Genomic DNA, 24,630 nt, shown 5'->3' with positions numbered 1-24,630 from the left:
GGGACCCACCAGGAGACTTCCCTCGTACCTGCAGTCCCTTCTTCCCCCTCTTGAAATTAGTCTTGGGGGGAAATCTCCCATTCAATTTCAGTATTTCAAGTTTTCTTCAGAACGTGCAGGAGGCAGGGATGAAGTTCTGGAGAAGAAGAAGTGTTTGGAGATCATGCAGAGTTTGCGGCAAAAACCGTCTTGCATGTTTGAGTAGAGCAACTCCAGGGCATGAGCTAAGTATAACCGGAGTAGGGGCCACGTGTAGAGCAAGTCCCACACTGAGGTCAAAAACACACACAGAGGCAGCAGGACTTCTTCAGTAATACTTTACTGAGCCTTCAAAGCATACAATTCTCATTGGTCCCCAGTGAGGCACAAAACTTAGCTCCTGAGAGCAGATCCAGTTTCAATAGTAAAAAAAATTAGCAGACAGGAAATCTAAGTCAGGCACACAAACCAGCAGAAGGGAGCAAGGGAGGAAAGAGGCTGGAACAACACTGGGCAATGTGTTTTGTCAGGGAATGGTCTGAAGCCAAATATGGGGGAATCCATTCTCAAGCAGATCAGCTTTCCTCAGAAGAGGAGCTGGAGGGGGAGAAATGGCCCCCCTCATTTCCAGTGGTCTCAGAAGCAGGGAGGGATGCAGACACAGAGCAGATTAGACAGGAGTTACCTAGTTGGAGATAATGACAAGAGAAACAGACTCAGCTGGCCCTGAAGCAGGAAAACGGATTTCCTATGAGTGGAACATGAGTGGAACAAAGTGAGATTTTTGAGAGATCAAGAAGAAAATCTACAAAAAGAGGCTAAGGAAAAAGAGCCGAAGGCACCAAAACCAGGAATATTAGACCCAGCAAAGCCCCCTTTGGGACTGGATAAATCAGAGAAAGTGACACCACCGACAGAACAAGAACAATTACTAGGAGCAGTTGGAGGAAAAGTAAAATAACTACATCATGTCTCTGCAGGTATTAAGTAGGAACATCCGGGGCCTCAATTCCCCAGACAAGAGGGGAAAAGTTTTTCACCTGTTGAAAAAGGAACAATTGGATTTGATTTGTTTACAAGAAACCCATGTATCTAGATTACACAGAAAAGTACTGATCAATAAAAGATTAGGCCAAGAATTTATTTCATCAGACAAGGTTAAAAAGAGAGGAGTTGTGTTTTATGCGAAAGAGAGTTTATTACCAAAATTCATTTTTAAAGATGAACAAGGAAGATTTGTGGCAATTGAAATACAATTTCAAGGAGAGAAACTCTTGATAGTAGGAGTTTATGCACCAAATGAGGGGAAATCGGAATTTTTTAAGAAACTGCATGAGACGTTGCTGGACTATTTAGACTGTAATATTATTTTGATGGGAGATATGAATGGAGTGGTGTCGACAAACATGGACAAGTCAGAAAGACAGGTAATAACAAAAGATGGAAGACTACCAAAAACTTTTTTTGAGATGACAGACAGTATGGACCTAATTGATACTTGAACAAAAAACCCCCTAGGTAGAGAGGGGACCTTCTTTTCTGAAGCCAAACTGACTTGGACAAGAATTGACCAAATCTGGATAACCAGAGGAATGGCTCCCAAGATTCGAAAAGTGGAAATCTGCCCTAGAACTTGCTTTGACCATAATCCTGTGAGAATGGAAATGAAGTTAACACCGACTGGTTCCTTCAGATGGAGGATGAATGACACCCTGTTTAGAGATCCAGAAATAACCAAGAAGGCCCAAAAAAATCATGAAATATTATTTTGAGATAAATTTGAAAACTACCATTGAAAAAAAAGTAATCTGGGACGCAAGTAAAGCTGTAATGAGAGGGTTTTTCATCCAACAGAATGCAATAAAAAGGAGAACTCAAGATGAGAAAAAAGAAAAGATTTTGGAGAAAATAAGAGAAGGAGAGAAGAAACTTAGAGTGAAACCAAAGTCGCAGGAAATTTTGTTTTTTTAAAAATAATATTTTATTGCATTTTACACAAAATAACACAAAAAGCAAATTTCCATAGACATTACAAAAAAAAGGAAAGAAAAACATGAAAAACATAGACAAAAAAAGAAAAGAAAAGAAAAAGGAAATTTTAGCATAAAAATAAAAGCTCACTTTCCAATTATAACCTTCAAAACCTTATTTTCCTTACTTCCACCTGCCTCCCGATCTTGTATTCTATGTAGTAATTAGTTCAGCAAGATCATTCTTTATTCATTTTCATTCTTTGTCCCTCCCTTTGTACTCTTATTTAACTCAATCACTAGAACCCCTTCTTTTCCTTTTCAAAGTCCTCAACATTCAAAAATTTTACAGTATTTTTGTAGGTAAACTTTGAACTTCTTCCAGTCCTCTTCCACCTGCTCTTCTCCTTGATCTCGAATTCTGCCGGTCATTTCAGCCAGTTCCATATAGTCTATTACAGGGGTCTGCAACCTTTAAGACAAAAAGAGCCACTTGGACCCGTTTCCAAAAAAACAACAACAACTGGGAGCCGCAAAAACATTGCAACATTTAAAACAAATATAACACTGTATATATTGTTTCTTGCCTTAATGCTGTATATACAGGATCGTGCAGTCAGCTGTCAATCTCAAGAAAAAAGGACAAATAGCTAATTAAAATATTTAATTTACAACCAGGTAACCAGGTTAATGGGACTTTTGCTCCTGAACCTCAGTGCTCAGTGTCTGCACATCAGGGCTGTAAGACGTCACCTTCATTTTCACACAGGCTTGCAAGCTGTCATCTGTGAGGCGTGATCGGTGTTTGTTTTTAATATAGTTCATGTTGGAGAAGACCTGCTCACATACATATGTGGAACCGAAGATCGACAGGACTCCATCGAGTCCAACCCCCTGCCAAGCAGGAAACACCATCAGAGCACTCCTGAGATATGGTTGTCAAGCCTCTGCTTAAAGACCTCCAAAGAAGGAGACTCCACCACACTCCTTGGCAGCAATTCACCAAACTTTCACCAAACTTTCCCCTGCTTAAGTTTAAAAAGGGGCTTCAAGCAACTAAAAAGGGGCTTCAGGCAACTAACTCCACGTGGAATTCCACGCGACCGCGACTTGCTATGCCCAATAATCAATGCCACAAAATGCCACAGAAAATTAACCAGGGCCCCAGTAAACCATAAATCATAATCAGTGCCTGATGCAAATAATAATTAATAATGAGGGCCCAATGTCATCCTCGTCATTATAAAAATAATCCCTCTCTTCGCGCCGCCCAGCCTCCCAAGAAAAAACCCCCACCTCAAACAGTCACAAAGCACAAATTCCACGCGACCGCAACTTGCTATGCCCAATAATCAATGCCCCAAAATGCCATAGAAAATTAATCAGGGCCCCAGTGTACCATAAATCATAATCAGTGTCTGATGTAAATAATAATTAATAATGAGGCATTCGTCATTATAAAAATACCTTTTTATTATTCATTTGTTTGACCCCTCAGAATTACTCCTCCTCATAGAAATAAAATTAACAAGTTACCTTTTTTTGAGTGTGTGTTCTTCACTCCCCTTCAAAACAGTGACCAGTGTATACGGCCCCTTTCAATGCAGCCTGCTTTCCCCAAGGAAAGAACAATTCACCAAACTTCCCCCTGCTTAAGTTTAAAAAGGGGCTTCAGGCAACTAACTCCTCCGCCTCCTCCCCTCGCCTCCTCCCCTCGCCTCGCCTCCTCCCCTCGCCTCCACTCCTCGCCTCCTCCCCTCGCCTCCTCCCCTCGCCTCCGCCCCTCGCCTCCTCCCCTCGCCTCCTCCCCTCGCCTCCTCCCCTCGCCTCCGCTCCTCGCCTCCTCCCCTCGCCTCCGCTCCTCGCCTCCTCCCATCGCCTCCTCCCCGGAGCCGCAGCAAAGGCTTTAAAGAGCCACATGCGGCTCTGGAGCCGCAGGTTGCCGACCCCCGGTCTATTACTTGCATCTGCCATTCTTCCAGGGTGGGTAGATCTTGCGTCTTCCAAAGCTTTGCGATGAGTATTCTTGCTGCTGCTGTAGCGTACATGAAAAAGGTTCTATCCTTCTTTGGCACCAATTGGCCAACCATACCCAGAAGAAAGGCCTCTGGTTTCTTCAAGAAGGTATACTTAAATACCTTTTCCAGTTCATTATATATCATCTCCCAGAAAGCCTTAATCCTTGGGCACGCCCACCAAAGGTGAAAGAATGTCCCTTCAGTTTCTTTACATTTCCAACATTTATTATCGGCCAAGTGGTAAATTTTTGCAAGTTTGACTGGGGTCATGAACCACCTGTATATCATTTTCATAATATTCTCTCTTAAGGCATTAGATGCCGTGAATTACATGCCGGTGGTCCACAACTGTTCCCAGTCAACAAACATAATATTATGACCAACATCTTGTGCCCATTTTATCATAGCCGATTTTACCGTTTCATCCTCAGTATTCCATTTCAAAAGCAGATTATACATTCTTGAAAATATCTTAGCATTGGGTTCTAACAATTCTGTTTCCAACTTTGATTTTTCCACCTGGAAACCGATTTTCCTGTCCAAATGATAGGCCTCTCTTACTTGAAAGTAATGTAACCAATCTCGCACCTTGTCCTTAAGTTTCTCATAACTCTGCAATTTCACCTTGTCTCCCTCCTGCTCCAAAATTTCCCAATATTTTGGCCAGTTAGATTCCATATTAAGCTTTTTCAGGGCCTTTGCTTCCATAGGTGAAAGCCACCTTGGAGTTTTATTTTCCAATAAATCTTTATATTTCATCCAGACATTAAACAATGCTTTCCTGACAATATGGTTTTTAAATGCTTTATACACTTTAGCCTTACCGTACCACAGATATGCATGCCACCCAAAAACATTATCATATCCTTCCAAATCTAAAATGTCGGCGTCTTCAAGAAGTAGCCAATCCTTCAACCAGCAGAAAGCTGCTGCTTCATAATATAACTTAAAGTCCGGCAGGGAAAACCCCCTTCTTTCCTTTGCATCAGTAAGAATTTTATATTTTATTCTGGGCTTTTTGCCCTGCCAGACAAATCTAGAAATTTCTTTTTGCCACTTCTCGAAGCAGTCCATTTTGTCAATGATTTGTAACGTCTGAAACAGAAACAACATTCTTGGCAATACATTCATTTTGATAACAGCAATTCTACCCAGTAAGGAAAGCTTCAAATTTGTCCAGATTTCAAGATCTTTTTTCACTTCTGACCAACACTTCTCATAGTTGTCTTTAAATAGATTTACATTCTTCGAAGTCAAGTTCACCCCTAGGTATTTCACTTTTTTCAAAGTCGCAGGAAATTTTGAGAGAAATAAAGTTATATCAAGTACAATATATGAAACTGATAAATCAAGACATAGAATGGAAAATCAAACAGATGAGACAAAAGACTTTTGAATCAGCCAATAAATGTGGGAAGCTGCTAGCGTGGCAGCTGAAGAAAAGACAAAAGTTAAATACCGTTACAAATCTTGAAGTGGACGGAAAGAATATACAGAATCCACAGGAGATTAGAAATTGCTTCCAGAGATACTTTAAACAATTGTATACACAAGGGCCACAGAATGAGACTGAAATAGACCGATTTTTGAAAATTAATGGATTACAAAAAAATTCTCAGGAAAATAAGTTATTGTTGAACTATAAAATATCTGAACAAGAGGTGGAAGGTGCCATTCAGAATATGCAATTAGGCAAATCTCCAGGACCGGACAGGTTAACCTCCAAGTACTATAGAACTTTGAAAGACTACTTAATTCAACCACTAAAGGAGGTTTGTAATGAAATTATGGAGGGGGGGGGAAGCGCCAGAGTCATGGAAAGCAGCTTATATTACACTTATACCGAAAACTGAGTCTGAAAAGACACAACTTAAGAACTACTGCCCCATATCTCTTTGCTCAATGTGGATTACAAAATTTTTGCAGACATTTTGGCTAAAAGATTGAAAAAAGTACTAGCAGAGGTGATACATAAAGATCAAGCTGGCTTTCTCCCTGGTAGACACTTGTCTGATAATATGAGGAATATAATTGATATTTTAGAAAAGTTACAAGTGAACATCAATACAAAAGCAGCTCTGATATTTGTAGATGTGGAGAAAGCCTTTGACAACATTTCTTGGACCTTTATGAAGAAAAATCTTCAGGGGATGGGGGTTGGTCAAAGTTTTGAAAATGGTATAAGTGCAATTTATTCAGAACAAAAGGCTAAATTGATAGTTAATAATGTGGTGACAGAAGAATTTAAGATGGAGAAAGGGACACAACAAGGCTGCCCAATTTCCCCACTGCTTTTTATTTCGGTCCTGGAGGTCCTGCTAAACATGATTAGAGGGGACCAGTTGATCCAGGGTATTCAGGTCGGAGCTAAACAACACAAACTTAAAGCTTTTGCAGATGACTTAGTATTGACATTACAGGAGCCGGACTCTAGTACTAAAAGGGTATTGGAATTAATCCAGGAATTTGGTCAAGTGGCAGGTTTTAAGCTGAATAAGTTAAAAACTAAGGTTCTGGAGAAAAATTTAACACCGATTGAGAGAGGTTTCAGAAAGAGACAGGTTTAACAGTAGTAAAGAAAGTAAAATACCTGGGGGTGAACATGACAGCTAAGAATGTGAATTTGTTTAAAGATAACTATGAGAAATGCTGGTCAGAAGTGAAAAAAGTGAAAAAAGATCTTGAAGTATGGTCAAGCTTGAAGCTTTCCTTGCTAGGTCGAATTGCTGTTATTAAGATGAATGTATTGCCAAGAATGTTGTTTTTATTTCAAACATTGCAAATTATAGACAAGATGGACTGTTTCAAGAAGTGGCAAAGAGATATCTCTAGATTTGTCTGGCAGGGCAAGAAGCCTAGAATAAATTTTAAGATACTTACTGATGCAAAGGATAGAGGTGGATTCGCCCTGCCGGACCTTAAATTATACTATGAATCAGCAGCATTTTGCTGGTTGAAAGAATGGCTGCTTCTTGAGAATACAGACATTTTGGACTTAGAAGGTTATGATAATGTTTTCGGGTGGCATGCATATTTGTGGTACAGCAAGGTTAAAGCACATAAGGCATTTAAAAATCACATTGTCAGAAAAGCATTGTTTAATGTCTGGATAAAATACAAAGACTTTTTGGAGAATAAAACCCCAAGGTGGCTATTACATATGGAAGCGAAGGCTTTGAAAAAACTTAACATGGAAGCCAGTTGGCCAAAATATTGGGAAATCCTGGCACAGGAGGGTGACAAATTGAAATTGCAGAGCTATGAGAAGCTTAAAGATGAGGTGCGAGACTGGCTACATTATTTTCAAATAAGAGAGGCTTACAATTTGGATTAAAAAAAAAAATTGACTTCCAGGTGGAAAAATCAAAATTAGAAACAGAACTGTTAGAACCCAAGGCAAAGACATTATCAAGAATGGAAACCAGAGGCCTTTCTCCTGGGCATGGTCAGCCAATTGGTGCCAAGGAAGGATAGAACTTTCTTTATGTATGCAACTACAGCAGCAAGAATACTCATCGCAAAATACTGGAAGACACAAGAGCTACCCACTCTGGAAGAATGGCAGATGAAGGTGATAGACTACATGGGACTGGCAGAAATGGCCGGCAGAATCCGAGACCAGGAGAAAGAGTCGACGGAAGAAGATTGGAAGAAATTTAAGGACTATTTACAGAAATATTGCAAAATTAAGGAATGATAGAATGATGTTGGACAGAAACTAAGAGGTTTCCAGCTGTAATGCGTAAGAGAATATGGGGAAGGTTAAGAATTAACTAAAAGACTAATGGTGAGGATTTGCTGAGCTAACAACTAGAATTGGAATACAAAAGGGGGAGGTATGAGGAGGTCTGGAAAATAAGTTAGATGAAAATAAGGATTGGAAATTTATCTGTTTTTAAATGTTTTTTAGTTTTGTATTTTTGTTATTTTTTGTGCTATTTTGTTTTTTGTATAATTTTTGGAAAAGTAAATAAATATTTTATATATATAAAAAAAGACATTATCAAGAATGTATAACTTGCTGTTGAAATGGAATACTGAGGATGAAACGGTAAAGTCTGCTATGATAAAATGGGCACAAGATATTGGACATGACATCATGTTTGCTGACTGGGAGCAGTTGTGGACCACAGGTGTAAAATTTACGGCATGTAATGCCTTAAGAGAGAATATTATGAAAATGATGTACAGGTGGTACATGACCCCAGTCAAGCTTGCAAAAATTTATCATTTGCCTGATAATAAATGCTGGAAATGTAAGGAAAAAGAGGGTACATTCTTTCACCTTTGGTGGACGTGCCCATGGATTAAGGCTTTCTGGGAAATGATATATAATGAAATGATAAAGGTATTTAAGTATACCTTTCTGAAGAAACCAGAGACCTTTTTCCTGGGCATGGTCGGCCAATTGGTGCCAAAGAAGGATAGGACTTTTTTTATGTATGCCACAGCAGCAGCAAGAATACTCATCACAAAGCATTAGAAGACACAAGACCTACCCACCTTGGAAGAATGGCAGATGCAAGTAATGGACTACATGGAAATGGCAGAAATGACTGGCAGAATCCGAGATCAAGGAGAAGAGTTGGTGGAAGAAGATTGGAAGAAATTTAAAACCTACTTACAAAAACACTGTAAAATTTATGAATGTTGATGACATTGGAATGAAATGAAGGGGTTCTAGTAATAAGGTAAAATAAGAATATGAAAGAAGGGATAAATATTAGATGAAAATTTGAAGATACAATATGTGAGGAAAAATAATTAAGGATAAAACTAATAAGATATTGTCAGGACTGCCTCTAGGTCCCAGCTCACAGAGGACCAACGCCCGGTTGATGTAATGTACAAAAGTCTTTATTGAAGTTTAGTTTCCATTTCAAACCCCAGAGCGCGCAGCCCTACGTCTTGACTCTAGATCGGCGAAGTCCCCTCTGAGTCACTATCCCTTCCGCACCAGTTTAAGATCCTAGCCCGGCTCCACCTCCTGCGCTGTTCCTTCCTCCTCTGGGTCCTTCTGCCCCCTGGGGTTTCCTCCTTCCTGGACTCTTCTGATGCTGACCCCCCTGAGTCTTGCCCTTCCTTCCGGCGGGCTTTAGGACCTGGCTCCCTATCCGGGCTCCCTGCTGTGCATTTGAACTTGGCGCGCGCGCCCAGCCGGTAACCTTCCTCCTGACCGTTTCCCCGCTCTCCGACGTGGGCGTGGTCAAACCTGACTCATCTCCTCTCGCTGGTGGTGAGAACACTGGTCCCGATTCCTGGGACTCCCCTTCCCTACTGCGCTCTGGTGGGGAAGCTGGTCCTGATTTCCAACTGCTGCTCAGGGAGTCCCCGCTGGCCCCTTCCTCCTGGGGTTTGCCCCCTGGAGCCCCCCTTGCCCTGGCCATCGGCGCTCCCTTCTGTGAATCTTCCAATTCACTGGAGAGGCTCGTGGAATGACTCTGGCCACTGTCACTGCCTCCACCCCACTCGGATTCCTCCTCCTCGCTCTCCATTTGCTCCCCCTCCTGTGTCTCTGCTCCTGAACCCCTGACAGATATGAATCTGCTGATCAATTTTTAAATGGAATACAAGAAAGGGAGGTGTGAGGAAGTCAGGAAAATAAGTTAATTATTGGTGAGAAATTAAAAAGAGGGATTTTTATTTTTTACTTTTTAATCTTTTTTATCTTTTTCTTTATATGTTAAATGTTTGTACTTTTGTATTTTGATGTATTTTGTATCTTTTTTCATGTTTTGTTATCTATTGTCATGTAATTTTTCTCTGTTAAAACTTAATAAAATATCATTTTTTAAAAAAAGGGGGAAAAAAAAAATAAAGTTCTTCCTGTGCATGTCTGTTGATGTTCCACTAGGACTGAAACTCTTATCGCCTTTGCTGACATTTATATGGTTTGTCACTTGTGTGAGTTTGTTGACGAAAATCAAGGATTCCACTCTGCCTGCAGCTCTTTCCACAGGTCATACATTTAAATGGTTTCTCCAATGTAAGTCTACTGATGTTTTCTAAGATTTCCACTCCGATCAAAGATCTTTCCACACTCCTTACATTTATATGGTTTTTCACCCGTTGATGAACATTGAGGTATCCACTCTGACTGAAATTCTTTCCACAATCCATACATTTATATGGTTTCTCTCCTGTGTGAGTCTGTTGATGTCATCTAAGGGTTGCATTGAAACTGAAGCTCTTTCCACACTCCAGGCATTTAAATGGTTTCTCAACTGTGTGAGTCGGTTGATGTGTTCTAAGGGTTCCATTATCACTAAAGCTCTTTCCACACTCCATACATTTAAATGTTTTCTCCCCTGCGTGAGTCTGTTGATGTTTTCTGTGAGTTCCACTATCACTAAAGCTCTTTCCGCACTCCATGCATTTATATGGTTTCGCTCCTGTGTGAGTCCGTTGATGTTTTCTAAGGGATCCACTATCACTAAAGCTCTTCCCGCACTCCATACATTTATATGGTTTTTCCCCTGTGTGAGTTTGTTGATGTCTTCTAAGGGATCCACTTACACTAAAGCTCTTTCCGCATTCCATACATTTATATGGTTTCTCCCCTGTGTGAGTCCGTTGATGTTTTCTAAGGGATCCATTATCACGAAACCTTTTTTCGCAATCCATGCATTTAAATGGTTTCTCCCCTGTGTGAGTCCGTTGATGTGTTCTAAGTTGTCCATTATCACTATATCTCTTCCCACACTCTATACATTTATATGGTTTTTCACCCGTGTGAGTCCGTTGATGTATATAGAGGTGTCCACTCTGACTGAAACTCTTTCCACACTCCATACATTTATATGGTTTCTCTCCTTTGTGAGTCTGTTGATGTCTTTGGAGGGTTGCATTGAAACTGAAGCTTTTTCCACACTCCATGCATTTAAATGGTTTCTCCCCTGTGTGAGTCCGTTGATGTTTTTTAAGGATTCTATTATCACTGAAGCACTTTCTGCACTCCATGCATTTAAATGGTTTCTCCCCTGTGTGAATCCACTGGTGTAATTTAAGGTCTCCATTCTGACTGAAGCTCTTTCCGCACTCCATACATTTAAATGGTTTCTCCCCTCTGTGAGTCCATTGATGTCTTCTAAGACTTCCACTCGTACTGAAGCTCTTTCCACACTCCATACATTTAAATGGTTTCTCCCCTGTGTGAGTCCGTTGATGTGTATTGAGGTGTCCACTCTTACGGAAGCTCTTTCCACACTCCATACATTTATATGGTTTCTCCCCTGTGTGTGTCCATTGATGCATATTTAGGTGTCCACTCCGACTGAAACTTTTCCCACACTCCATAACTTTAAGTAGTTTCTCCCCTGTTGGAGGTCGTTGATGTGAACTATGTGTGCTCATTCAATGACGCATATTCCACATTTCTCACATTTTAATTTCTATTCCTAAAGAAACCAAAGTTGACCCATCCCCTGGAGTTCTGACTGTCTTCTCCATCTCCTTCTCCAGAGTGGGAGGAACGGAAATCCTGTTTGGGTTTCAAGGAAGAGAACTAAGGGAAAGAGAATGCATCAAGCTCCATTAGCACCTTCTCCTATTTCAACGTCTCCTACATTCCCTCACCTCCTACCCATGTCCCCAATTTTTAGGAAATGAAGTTGCAATGTCATCAAATGATAGTAATTCATCAGCAACTTTCATAATCCTCAATCAATGTTCATAAAGCATCTTGATTCTTTTAATAAAATGATGTGCTGTCTCATCTTGTGCCCGTCTTCTGACGCAGGACTATCCTAAAACGACACTGAAAAGCAGGATATTCAAGGCAAATAGATAAACTGTACTTGGTGGAAAGTGTAGTACCTTGATTCACTAATGGCCTGAAGTTGTGTTATTTCTGGGGACATGAATTTATTCCTGTTCTGTCTTAAAGATCATAATCATACAATCTCATGGGGTGTTAGGGGAGTGTTAGTACCTTTGGTGGGGGACATGTTGTCCACCTTCTGGGGTAATCTAGCCACCATTGGTCCCCACCCTGCACTCAGCTCTCACCTGTGGCTTCCAGAAAGTGTCAGGATGGAATAGGGACCACAATCCCAGGAACAGCTTCAATCGGCAAGCTAAAGCAGGTGAGGATAGATGATGGGTCTCAAATCCTTGGTGTATTAGGGAATTCTGTTGCAGGTGAAGGCAGGCCCTGGTGGATGGAGAGGATGAGAACAACAGTGAATCCCACAGTCAAGAAGGCAGATTCTGCCCATTCTGCAGAGGAAAGTGAAGGGGAGATGGGGCTCATCGACCAGGGAAGGGAGCTCCTTGAGAAGGAAAACGCATGTGACAAGGCTCCACAGAAAAGTGTTAATTAATAAAAGACTAGGCCAAGAATTTATCTCTTCGGATAAAGTGAAGAAAAGAGGTGTGGTGATATACGCAAAGGAGAGCCTGTCACCGAAATTCTTATTTAAAGATGAACACGGCAGAATTTTGGCGATTGAAATTCAGACACAAGGAGAAAAATTTCTGATATTAGGAATCTACGCCCCGAATGAAGGAAAATCGGAATTTTTCAAGAAGCTGCATGAGATTATGCTGGACTACTTAGACTATAACAACATCATCATGATGGGTGACATGAATGGGGTTGTGTCTGTAAATATGGATAAGTCGCAAAGTGCTAACATAACGAAAGATGGCAGACTACCTAAAACTTTTTTTGAAATGACTGACAATGTGGACTTGATTGACATATGGAGGGTTAAGAACCCCCTAGGAAAAGAAGGGACTTTCTTTTCTGAAGCTCATCTGACATGGACACGAATCGACCAAATATGGATAACTAGAGGACTGGCACCCAAGACTAGAAAGGTGGAAATCTGCCCAAAAACCTGCTCCGACCATAACGCTTTGAAAATGGAACTGAGACTAAATACAACCGGATCCTTTAGATGGAAAATGAATGACACCTTACTAAGGGATGAGAAGATTGTTAAGAAGGCCCAAAAAACTTTAAAGGACTATTTTGAGATAAATTTAAATACCACTGTGGGAAAAAGAACAATCTGGGACGCAAGTAAAACAGTTATGAGAGGGTTTCTAATACAACAAAATACGATCAAGAAAAAATTCTGGAATGAAAAGAAGGAGAAGATATTGGAAAAAATAAGAGATGGAGAGAAAAAATTAAGATCTAGGCCAAAGTCGAAGGAGGTGCTGAGAGAAGAGAAATTCTTCCAAGCACAATATTTGAAATTGATAAATCAAGAGGTGGAATGTAAAATTAAACAAATGAAACAAAGATCCTTTGAATCAGCAAATAAGTGTGGGAAACTGCTAGCATGGCAGTTGAAAAAGAGACAAAAACTTAATACTGTTACAAATCTAGAAATTGATGGGAGAATGGTTCAGAAACCCGAGGAAATTAGAAAGTGCTTCCAGAGATATTTCAAAGAACTTTATTCACAAGGGCCACAGAAAGATTCGGAGGTGGACCAATTTCTTAAAACCAATGGATTACAGAAAATACCTCAGGAAATGAGAACAACCCTGAATAGTAATATTACACAGCAAGAAATTGAAAGTGCCATTCAGAACCTACAACTAGGCAAATCTCCAGGCCCCGACGGACTTACCTCCAAATACTATAAGGTTTTGAAAGACTATTTGATACAGCCTTTGTTGGAGGTTTGTAACCAGATTATGGAGGGGAGGAAGGCACCGGAAACGTGGAAAGAAGCCTTCATCACATTGATACCCAAACTAGAAACTGAAAAGACTCAGCTGAAGAACTACCGCCCCATCTCACTCCTAAATGTGGATTACAAAATTTTTGCAGACATTTTGGCAAGTAGGTTTAAGAAAGTGCTTAATGAAGTGATCCATAAAGACCAGGCTGGCTTTCTCCCTGGTAGGCATTTGTTTGGCAACACAAGAAACATCATCGATATTTTGGAACTTCTACAAACAAAATTAAACACTAGAGCGGTGTTAATTTTTATTGATGCGGAGAAAGCCTTCGACAATATTTCCTGGATGTTTATGAAGAAAAACTTGGAAGGGATGGGAGTGGGGCGGGGGTTTGAAAATGGAATAGAAGCAATATACTCAGAACAAAAAGCGAAATTGATAGTAAACAATGTGGTGACAGAGGAGTTTAAAATTGAAAAAGGGACACGGCAGGGGTGCCCCCTATCCCCCCTATTGTTTATTTCAGTTCTGGAGGTGCTATTGAACATGATTAGAAAGGACCGGTTGGTACAGGGAATTGAGGTCGGAGTGAAACAATATAAATTAAAAGCATTTGCAGATGACCTGGTATTAACATTGCAGGAGCCTGTCTCTAGTACTAAAAGAGTGTTAGAATTAATTTCGGACTTTGGTCGGGTGGCAGGATTTAAGCTGAACAAACAAAAAACTAAGGTTATAGCAAAAAATTTGACAAGTACAGAAACAGATGAGTTTGTGAAAGAAACAGAATTAAATGTGGTTAAAAAAGTAAAATACCTAGGGGTGTATCTGACCTCCAAAAATTTGAATCTGTTTAAGGACAACTATGAGAAATGTTGGTTAGAAATCAAAAGAGATTTGGAAACATGGTCAAGATTGAAACTTTCCTTGTTGGGCCGAATAGCAGCTATAAAGATGAATGTATTGCCAAAAATGTTATTTTTGTTTCAGACCCTACAGGTCGTGGACAAGGTGGAATGCTTTGGAAAGTGGCAGAGGGATATTTCTAAGTTTGTTTAGCAGGGCAAAAAGCCCCGAATAAAGTTTAAGATACTAACTGATGCGAAAGAAAGAGGGGGATTTGCCCTGCCAGACTTGAGGTTATATTATGAAGCTGCAGCCTTCTGCTGGTTGAAAGATTGGATTTTACTGGAAAACACTGATGTCCTAGATCTGGAAGGGTTTGACAATGCTTTTGGGTGGCATGCATATTTGTGGTATGACAAGGTTAAAGTGCACAAATTGTTTAAAAACCACATTGTCAGGAGAGCAATTTTAATGGTCTGGACAAAATATAAAGACTTATTGGAGAGTAAGACTCCGAGGTGGCTCTCACCGGTGGAGGCCAAGGCACGTAAGAGACCTAATATGGAAGCCAAATGGCCTAAATATGGGGAAATTATTGAAAAGATTGGAGACAATTGGAGGCTGCAGAGCTTGGAAAAACTAAAAAACAAGGTGCGAGATTGGTTGCATTATGCACAAATTCAAGAGGTTTTTAAAGTAGACAAGAAGGTTGGATTCCAGGTGGAAAAATCGAAACTAGAGACAGAATTGTTAGAACCAAAAAGTAAATTACTTTCGAGAATGTATAACCTGCTGCTTAAATGGAATACTCAGGATGAGACAGTCAAATCCGCCATGATAAAGTGGGCGCAGGATTTGGGGCATAACATCATGTTCGAAGACTGGGAAAGGTTATGGAACACCGGAATGAAATTTACGGCATGTAGTGCCTTGAAGGAAAACATTATGAAAATGATATACCGGTGGTACATGACCCCAGTCAAGCTTGCTAAGATATATCACCTGTCTGATAATAAATGCTGGAAATGTAGAGAGGCGGAAGGGACATTCTTTCACCTCTGGTGGACCTGCCCGAAAGTGAAGGCCTTCTGGGAAATGATTCATAATGAATTAAAAAAGGTACTGAGATTTACCTTACCTAAGAAACCAGAGGCCTTCCTTCTGGGCATGGTGGACCGGAGAGTGTTTAAGAAGGACAGAACTTTTTTTATGTATGCCACTACAGCAGCAAGGATTCTGATTGCAAAATACTGGAAGACACAAGATTTACCCACACTGGAGGAATGGCACACGCAGTTGATGGATTATATGGAACTGGCCGAAATGACTGGCAGAATCCGAGACTTGGGAGAAGAAACATTTGAGGAAGATTGGAGAAAATTTAAAGACTATTTGGAAAAACATTATAAGTTGTATGAATGTTAAAAAATGCACCTTTTAGGAAATTCTAGCTTCAGTAATGTTAAATTCAAGAAATGGAAATTAAGGCACAAGGAGCCAGAGATAGAATAATGAAACAACTTTATTGTGTTAAAATGAAAATGTACATGATTTGGGTTATAATGCATTTGAAATTGGGTAACATGATAAAAAGGAAGATACAATAAGTATTGAAATAAGTTAACAAATTGCAGACGTTATGTATCACAGAGAATGCAGGGTTGGGAAGATGTGGGGAAGTCCAACAGATTTGGAAAAAAGGGTAAGAAAAATTTGTAACTTTTCTTTTTGGCTTTTATAACACGTTCTTTATTCTTTTTTCTGTACTATATAAAACTAATAAAAAATATTATAAAAAAAAAGAGAAGGAAAACTCTGGTCATAATACATTTGCTCCCTCTTACACAACCTACACAAATCCAGAGTGGACTCTCTAAGACGGTTGGATGGTGCCCTGCACACCTCCTTCCAGCCACTACTGCAGCCAAGCTGATGCCTAACGTACTGCTCTGCTTTCCTTGGGACCATATAAGCCAGGCTGAGAAGGGGGTCTTGTTGTCTAGGCAGCCCTGAACCCCCAAACACACTGTCCAATCAGTGCTGCTAACACAGCAGTTTCAGGGGGAGCGATGAACTCAGACCTGTGTATCAAAGTCTCTACAATGTGGAACAAGGAAAACAGAAGTGCTGTTTATATCATACATCAATTTAAAAGTATTCAGATTATTTGTCTTTTGAAGAAAAGACCACCAAGTATCGTATGGCCCCTTCAAACCTAATGAATGTCTTGTGCCTGGAGCTTTTGGGGGTGCAGGACCAGGAAAGCTTCTTCCATCATTATCCTTCCAATCGGGATTCCTCATCATGGAACTGAAACTACCCTGGTTGCTGTGACTGATGATCTCCGATGGTCTAGAGGCTGAGAGGAAAAGCTGTTTCCTGGTTCTGCTGGATCTCTCAGCGGCTTTGGAGACCTTTGACCATGGTATCCTTCTGGACCCTCTAGGGGAGCTGGGGGGGGGGGTCAGACACCTCGCCTGTGCTAATACTGGCAGTCTTTGGCCTGTATAGGCACACGCTGTGTGTAGAGCCTCCAGCCACAGGCACTGTCTATCCTGAAAATGGGTCCTTTGACTGGGAAGATTCATGCAGTTGCTGTCATCGGATGCTGATGGGTTGTATCTCAGCTTGTCAGTCACTCTGACACTGCCTTCAAAGAATAAGAGGAACAGAAATGCTTTTGAGGTGCAACTTCTATATCAATCCTGAGAGACATTCCTTGGACTCTGCACCCCTGTTTCTGATGACAGGTGTACATTATCCTCATCCTCAATGAACCAGGCAGTGGAAAAGACACTTAATGATGGAAGCCTGAGAGAGAGAGGAAAAGGTTTCTGGCTGCTTCCTGGGTGGGATTGCGGAAACCAAGAGCTGCTTCTGAGAAGGCCTCCCCCCTCCCCTCTTCCCCTCGGGATTTCCTCTCCTCTCCAGGGGGACCAATGGTTGGACTTGGCAGAACCGCTGTATCTGCCATTAATTTGATTTTGAATTGATATTAGAACAAATTTTAGAATGCATTTTAATTAATTGCTTGTGATTTTATGTAAACTGTGTTACTTTTATTGTTGTAAGCCACTCTGAGCCTAGCTTCGGCTGGGAAGGGCAGGATATAAATTATTATTATTATTATTATTATTATTATTATTATTATTATTATTATTATTATTATTATCTGGACATGGCAGGGGCTTATGGGGTGGGAATTGGGTGGAGCTTGCAGGAAAGAAGTTGTGTCTTGTTAAAGGAGAAATCTGAGGACCCCCGGACAAAAAACAAGGACACCAGCCAGGAATACCAGAGCAAAACAGCAGCCAGTAGGCTTGGTCTTTATTGAAGACTGTCGTGACAGGACTCCCACCTGCCACCAGGAGGAACAAGATGGAAGCCCCGAACAAAAGAGAACCCAAACTTTATTAGCTGCTACAATAAACTAAACGAAAATCTGCCATTATTCCCTTATGGGGGACACAAGAGCCCTCACAGAGTCCTTTGTAGGTTCTCCATTGGTTGGAGGAAAAAACAGAGGCCAACCAGAGAATATTGAGAAGCAAAGCAGCCAGTAAGCCTGATCTTTACTGAACTGTTGCAACAGGGTCTCCCCTCACATGCAGGAGAGGAGAAGGACCCCGAACCAAGATGTGTCTGCCCTTATATAGACATTTTAAATTGCCCACCTTGGAGTCCAAGACCACCCCCAGAAACATCATAACTACTTCACAGAAAGGGCGGGCTAAAGCAGAAATCTGAGGGGGTTGTTTCCCCCCTGTCTGGCAAGTTACCTGTTAATGCTTACTGGATTGATACCCTGGGGAGCCTGGCCAGTCTTTTGTAATGGTAAGTACTTAGTTCCTGAGCCAGATCACAGGCTCACCATATTCATACACAGATATACCCTTAAGACAGGATTTGTAAAGGAGAAGACAATGGGGAGGCTGCTCCATTTGACCTTGCAGAGAAAACACCTGGTCAGCCTGGGAGTCAAAATGGCTCCACGGCTGCTCTCCTGTGCAGGTTCAGACATGGGGCCTATATATCTATGTACATGTTTGCCTGGTACATTTATGAACCTTCATTATATACATAAGACCTTAATTTATTTATTTCACTGCTAATCCCAATGTTACATCCCCCTAAACTACATCATGGTTACATCATGAAAGGGAAGGTCTGGTGGCAGTAATCTGAGCATCCTGGACCATAGTCCATAGTTCCCCTTGTCCTCCACCAAACACCCATCGAGTGTAACAAAAGAGACATTTACATTTCACTGCTAGGAGCAGAAGTGCGTCAGTAGGCAGAGCAGAATGGGGGGGAGTGCAAAAAAAATGACCGCCACGTGGCCCCCCCCAGAAAGGAATCAGCCGCCCTACGGCCTACAGCTGGAGGGCGGCGGATGGCGGGGGTGAGGGAGCCATGCCTCCCCCCCCCCCCCGCCACTACTAAAAACCAAGAAGGCCGCCCCCGCAGCCTAGCTGGCCCCCCGCCCAGACAGAAAGGCACAAAATTGCAGCCTAGCCTGGTGGAGGGGCCATGCCCCTTCCAATCAGGCATGGCCAATCAGGCATGCCCCTTCCAATCAGGCATTACCATGCCCCTTCCAATCAGGCCAGAACTTACCTTAATCCGGCCGCTCCTAAGGATCCTGATCCTGTAAGGAAGAAAAACCAAAAGGGGCTTGGACAAAGGGGTCGGCCTCTTTTCTTTGCCCTTTGCCCCACCCCCAGCCAGCCAGCCATTGTCCTCCCTGACCTGTTTCCCAGCCAAGTTAATCCCACCCTTTTGTCTTCATCTGGGTTGGTTCTTTCTGGAATGGCTACCTGTCTGGCACTCAGGTATCAGGATGCCAGGGATTATCACTCAGGCAGAGGGGCTGCTGAGCTCACATGTCTATATGAATTTCTGAAGTTTTCCCTGTGAGCCAGTACATAGAGACATTTATCAGTGAATTCCTACATTTGGTATCGTGCAGCAAAGGCCCTTTGAATAGATAGGAACAAACTGTGATGATTGTGGGGACAAATCACAAAAGTCACAAAAGTGATGGTGCTGATTTTGGTGGTGGGCTGCATGTGCATGATATCTGCTGGAGAGGAAACACAACAGTTCCTGCAACAGTCTGGACAGGGCAGGGACTTATGGGGTGGGAAGAGGATAGAGGTTGCAGGAAGGAAGGGGTGGGGGGCCTGGATCCCCACTTTCCAGGGATCCCTCCTGGTCGCCTTGAAGGGGTGGCCGATTCCTGGGTGGGAGGGAGAAGCCAAGGCAGCCCCTCCAGAGAATTCCCGCAGGCGCCACGATGGAGACGTGTCCCCAAAGACTGGTCTTCCTAGCTTCCCCCCCCCCCAATTGCTGCACTTTTCTGCCCCAGGGATGCTCCCCCTCCCCACTTCCTCGACTCCCTCCCTCTGTCCCAGAGTCTCCCCTGCACCCAGAGGCCCCCCTTGGCGCGGCTTACCCCACGCCCTGCGCCCCCATCTCTCCGTCCGGAGGGGCCCCCCAAGACAAGCAGGCGAGGGAAAGGGGGGGTCTCTATCCAAGCGCCCCTCACGCCCGTTAACCCTTTCATGACCCACCTCTCTCCGCACGGAACCCACAGAGTCCCAGGGATGCCTGCGCGGGGAAATGGGGCGAGGGGGCTTCGTTGGGTTCCCCTGGGTGGGCTTCCTAAGGGTCCAAGGAAATACCCCTTCGCAGTACGCGTGCAGGGATCCAGATCCGCAACAGGCGCTTTGGGGCGCTGCAGCGGGTCTCTGCATCCTTCTCTCGCTCCCCCCCCCCCCAAACCCCTTTACCTCTTTGGCCTCGCTCGCGATTCTCCTTTCCTTTCCTTTCCTGCAACATCCACGTGGGTGAGTGGGTGGGATTTACCTGCCGCCCCTCCTTCCCTTTCCGAAAGCGCGCGCCCCTAGAGCTGCGGGGCAGAGCAGCAATCCGGCGCAGAAGCTCCACTTGCGGGAGAAGCAGGCAATTTGGGAGGGGGCTCTTTCCCACCTCCCCACTCCCGGAACAGAAGTCGGATGGTGAGGAGGAGGTGCAACGTAGGGGGGCGGGATTTGGGTTGAGGGGTCGGGGTGAGAGAAGGATGTGCCGGGAGGGGAGCGGACGAATTGGCGGGGGAGAGGAAGGTTTCCCCCCTCCCTTCTTCCTTCTGGGGATCAGGAGAGCGGGGGAGGGGCTGATCCCGGCAATCCACTCGCAAAGTGGGGTCTCGCACCCCAAAATGTTTACATTGCAAAATCCCTCCCTCCCCCACCCCACGCCACGAGATTAGATCCGTCCGTGTTTTAGGTACTGGTGCACGCTGAGCAGCGGCTTGGACTCTGTGCCTCCTGTGTTACGGGGGGAAATGGGGCTTTGGCTTTGGCACACACAGCCCCGACACCCAGGTAAAATTCATGCAAGGAGTGAAGCAGCCCAGAACTAAAGCGCGTTGGAATTTGTACATCCTCAGATAGGTTTTTTCACCTCCTCCTTCCTTGCAGAGAAACATTTGGTCAGCTGGGGAGTCAAAATGATTTCAGGACTGTCTTCCTGTGCTGCTTCGGACAGGTGGTTTATATATTTATGTACGTGTTTGCTTGGCACAGTTATGAACATTTATTATATATCTAAGACATTAAAATTCTTATAACAGAAACCACCCTGAAATATACTCAGAGTCGCAAAGTGATTTCATGCTCTTTATTCAGCTCATAGTGGTGAGGAGGAATGAATGAATGTCCCCTCAAAGTATCTGCTTTATATACATTATTTACACAATGGGCTGCACATGATTGGCTAATTCCAGAATTCTACTGTAAGCCAATCAGGTTGTGGATTCACTTCTATCTGGAGCATGATTGGGTAGTTCCTGCCAACCAATCATACTGCTGCATTGTTCTAGGACCAATCAGACTGCTGCATTCTGAATCCTATTGTTCTAGGACCAATCAGACTGCTGCCTTTTGGATCCTATTGTTCTAGGACCAATCAGACTGTTGCAGTTTGGATCCTATTCAACTCAGTACCTAACACCTCTCCCCTCTAAGTTCCAGTCCTGCCCGGGAGGTCGCATTCATAGTCCTCAAGGTACGCCGGCAGCCTACGCGTGCGTTGCGGCCTGGGGTGTTCCCTGGTCCAGGGTTCAGGTTCTGGCTCGTGTTCCAAGGATGCTGGCTGTGATGGGGCTGTTTGGTCTGGCGCAACCGGCTCGCTCAGTCGTGGTTCTGATTCCGGTGTCCTTTCGGCCTCGCAGGTCCTCTCTGTATTTACTGATTCTGCCTCTCCTGCTGGCCCCTCATGCTCTATGGACCTCACTGCCCCTCTGTTCCCTTGGGACTCCTCTGCCCTTTCCTCCTCCTGGTTTTCTCCTGGGAATCGTTGCCGTATCTGGTCGCAGTGGCTGCGCCAGCATTGCCCCCCATCTGTTAGCACGTCGTATGACACGGGGCCAGTGACCCTGGTGACTGTGGCGGGTACCCATGCTGGGCCTGCCCCAAAATTCTTTGCGTACACTGGGTCCTGAGCCTTGAAGGTCCGGGGGTTCTTGCCTTCCCCCACCACTGCCTCATCCTGAGCTCTATCGGGGTGAAGGCGGTCCAATCTGATTGCAAGGCGCCGACCCATTAGTAGTTCAGCGGGGCTCCGGCCAGTCGTTGAGCTGGGGGTGCTGTGCTAGAAGGAATGTGGCAAGGCGGTACTCCCAATCCCCTTGCGTCATGCGGCGAAGGGTGTCCTTGGTGGTCCGCACCATGCGTTCTGCTTGGCCATTGGTGGCAGGGTGGAATGGCACCGAACGGATGTGGTGGATGGCGTTCTGCGCTGTGAAGGTTTGGAATTCTCCTGACGTAAATGCAGTCCCGTTGTCTGAGACGAGAGTGTCAGGGAGCCCGTGGGTTGCAAACAGCCTGCGTAGTACCCGGATGGCTGCGGACGTAGAAGTGGATGGTACCAATGCGACTTCCAGCCATTTGGTGTAGGAGTCCACCACTATGAAGAATGTTTTCCCCTGAAAGGGGCCAGCAAAGTCCACATGCAGGCGTGACCATGGTGCTCGGGCGGACTCCCAGGACTGAACTGGGGCCCTTGGGGGATCTGGGCGGGATTCTTGGCAGGCCTGGCAGTGTTTGACCCAGGCCTCTATCTCTCCGTCAATCCCCGGCCACCACACATAACTCCTGGCAAGGGCCTTCATTCTTACGACCCCTGGGTGTGTCTCGTGTAGGGCTGTGAGGACCCTTTTGCGGAGGGGCTGGGGAACAACGACCCTGCTTCCCCATAACAGGCACCCCTTGTGGGCCGACAGTTCATGTTTGCGGGTTGTGTAGCCGGCGAATTCTGGCCCGGGGCTGCTGCTGGGCCATCCCCTCCACACCCAGTCCAGGACCCGGGAGATGACCCTATCTTTCTTGGAATGGTGTGCAACTTCTTGTGCCTGAATGGGGCGGTCGGGAAGTAGCTCCAGGCTCATAACCTCTTGTGCAGGTGCTGGGTCAGGGCCTGTTTCCGGTAGTGGTAGCCTGCTGAGGGCGTCCGCATGGCCCATGGCCTTCCCCGGACGGTGAATCAGTGCATACTGGTAGCTGGCAAGGAAAATTGACCACCTGAGGACGTGAGGAGACAGCACTTGGGGGGTCTGCTTTTCAGGGGCAAACAAGCCAAGCAACGGCTTGTGGTCAGTCACCATGGTGAATGGCCGCCCGTACAAGAAATCATGGAATTTTTTTACTCCCTTCACGATTGCCAGACCCTCCTTGTCGATTTGCGAGTAGTTCCGCTCGGTTTCGTTGAGTGTCTGGGAAAAGTATGCCACCGGTACCTCTCTTCCATCCGGGAGTTGGTGTCCCAGGACAGCGCCAATGCCATAGGGCGAGGCGTCGCATGCTAGCACCACTGGCAGCCTCTCGTCGAAGTGTGCCAAGACCGAGTTTGAGACAAGCAAGTCCTTGACTGCCTGGAATGAGGCCTCCTGGCGCTGGCCCCACACCCAAGGGGCCCGCTTGTCCAGGAGTCTGTGTAGGGGCTCCGCTACCGCCGCCTTGTGGGGAAGGAAGGAATGGTAAAAGTTCAATAGTCCCAAGAAGGCCTGAAGTTCAGTCTTGTTCTTGGGCGCTGGGGCATCACAAATGGCCCGTACCTTGTCCCCAGTCGGGTGGACCCCTTCTGCGTCCACCATAAATCCCAGAAAGTCCACCTGAGGCACTCCTAGTAGACATTTTTCCCGCTTCACCTTGAGACCCGCTGTCTGGAAACGGTGCAGAACAGTGCAGAGGCGGTCCTCAAACTCCTCTGGTGTGGGCCCGGCAATCAACACATCATCGAAGAAGGGGGTGACGCCAGGAATCCCTTTAAGTAGAGAGTCCATTAGATTCTGGAATATGCCTGGTGCCATGCTGACACCGAAGTGCAGCCGCTTTACCCTGAACGCTCCTCTGTGCATCACAATCGTCTGTGCCTCTGCTGTGGCCTCATCTACTGGCAGCTGTTGATATGCTTGGGCCAAGTCCAGCTTGCCAAAAATTTTCGACCCAGCCAGGGTGGCAAGAACATGGCTGACCACTGGCTCTGGGTATGCATGGGCCGTGAGGGCCTTGTTTATGGTACATTTGTAGTCTGCGCAGATGCGTACCGAACCATTAGGCTTGACGGGTGTGACGATTGGGGTTTCCCAGGGGGCATTAGGCACCGGCTCCAGCACTCCTTGCTCCACGAGCCAGTCCAATTCCTCGTCTATACAGGGTTTCAGGGCGAATGGGACCCGGCAGGCCTTGAGCCTGACCGGTCGTACTGCGGGGTCAAGCTGTAGAGCAATGGGGGGGCCGTATACTGTCCCAATTTCCCATCAAAACCCCCCGGAAATTCCTTGCATATGGCGTCCACGTCCACTTGTAAGCTCGTGTGGTTCACCCCGGTGATGGCTAGCCCCAGTGGTCCAAACCATGCCAATCCCAGTAAGCTAATGTAGGGGCCCTTGACCACAAGCAAGTCCAGTTGCCGCGTCCGCCCTCGGTATTGCACCCTGAAGGTCCCTACCCCCCATTATGGGGACCTTACGTTTCTGGAAGTCCCGGAGAGTGAATGGGGCCGGCCTGAGTTTGGGACCCCCAGTAGGACACAGTTTCCTTAAGGTCCTTGCCGAGATTATGGATAGAGTTGAACCCGTGTCAAGCTCCATGCGGCATGGGGCCCCCTCTATCTGC

General features: G+C 44.7%; 3 protein-coding genes across 6 annotated transcripts in view; all 3 read right to left on the bottom strand.

Annotated features, from left to right (window-relative positions):
- Window positions 1-20,478, bottom strand: part of LOC310825841 (uncharacterized protein) — a gene marked incomplete at its 3' end in the record, with an annotated part of 30,932 nt that extends 10,454 nt beyond the window's left edge. The window contains exons 1-2 of the mRNA XM_083699663.1: window positions 20,245-20,478; window positions 11,975-12,119 (exon numbers count right to left, since the gene is read on the bottom strand). The remainder of the gene's footprint in view (window positions 1-11,974; window positions 12,120-20,244) is intronic.
- The window catches only part of LOC310826101 (uncharacterized protein), a 56,069-nt gene that overhangs the window by 23,935 nt on the left and 7,504 nt on the right, over window positions 1-24,630 (bottom strand). The window lies entirely within an intron of this gene.
- LOC310826127 (uncharacterized protein) overlaps window positions 10,052-24,630 on the bottom strand; it is a 37,366-nt gene continuing 22,787 nt past the window's right edge. For 2 of the 4 annotated variants that reach the window (XM_083700778.1, XM_083700777.1), the window contains one exon: window positions 10,052-11,447. In XM_083700778.1, coding sequence (XP_083556904.1) covers window positions 10,127-11,320 — 1,194 coding nt within the window. In that variant the 5' untranslated portion in view covers window positions 11,321-11,447 and the 3' untranslated portion in view covers window positions 10,052-10,126. Of the gene's footprint in view, window positions 11,472-24,630 lie in introns of all 4 variants that reach the window. The other 2 variants (XM_083700775.1, XM_083700776.1) reach the window with 1 other exon arrangement.

This window comes from Podarcis gaigeae, assembly GCF_964106915.1.
Source record: "Podarcis gaigeae genome assembly, chromosome: 10".
In the NCBI taxonomy this organism is placed as follows: domain Eukaryota; kingdom Metazoa; phylum Chordata; class Lepidosauria; order Squamata; family Lacertidae; genus Podarcis; species Podarcis gaigeae.
Note: the sequence above shows the minus strand (reverse complement) of the source record. Positions and strands in the feature narration are given on the sequence as shown.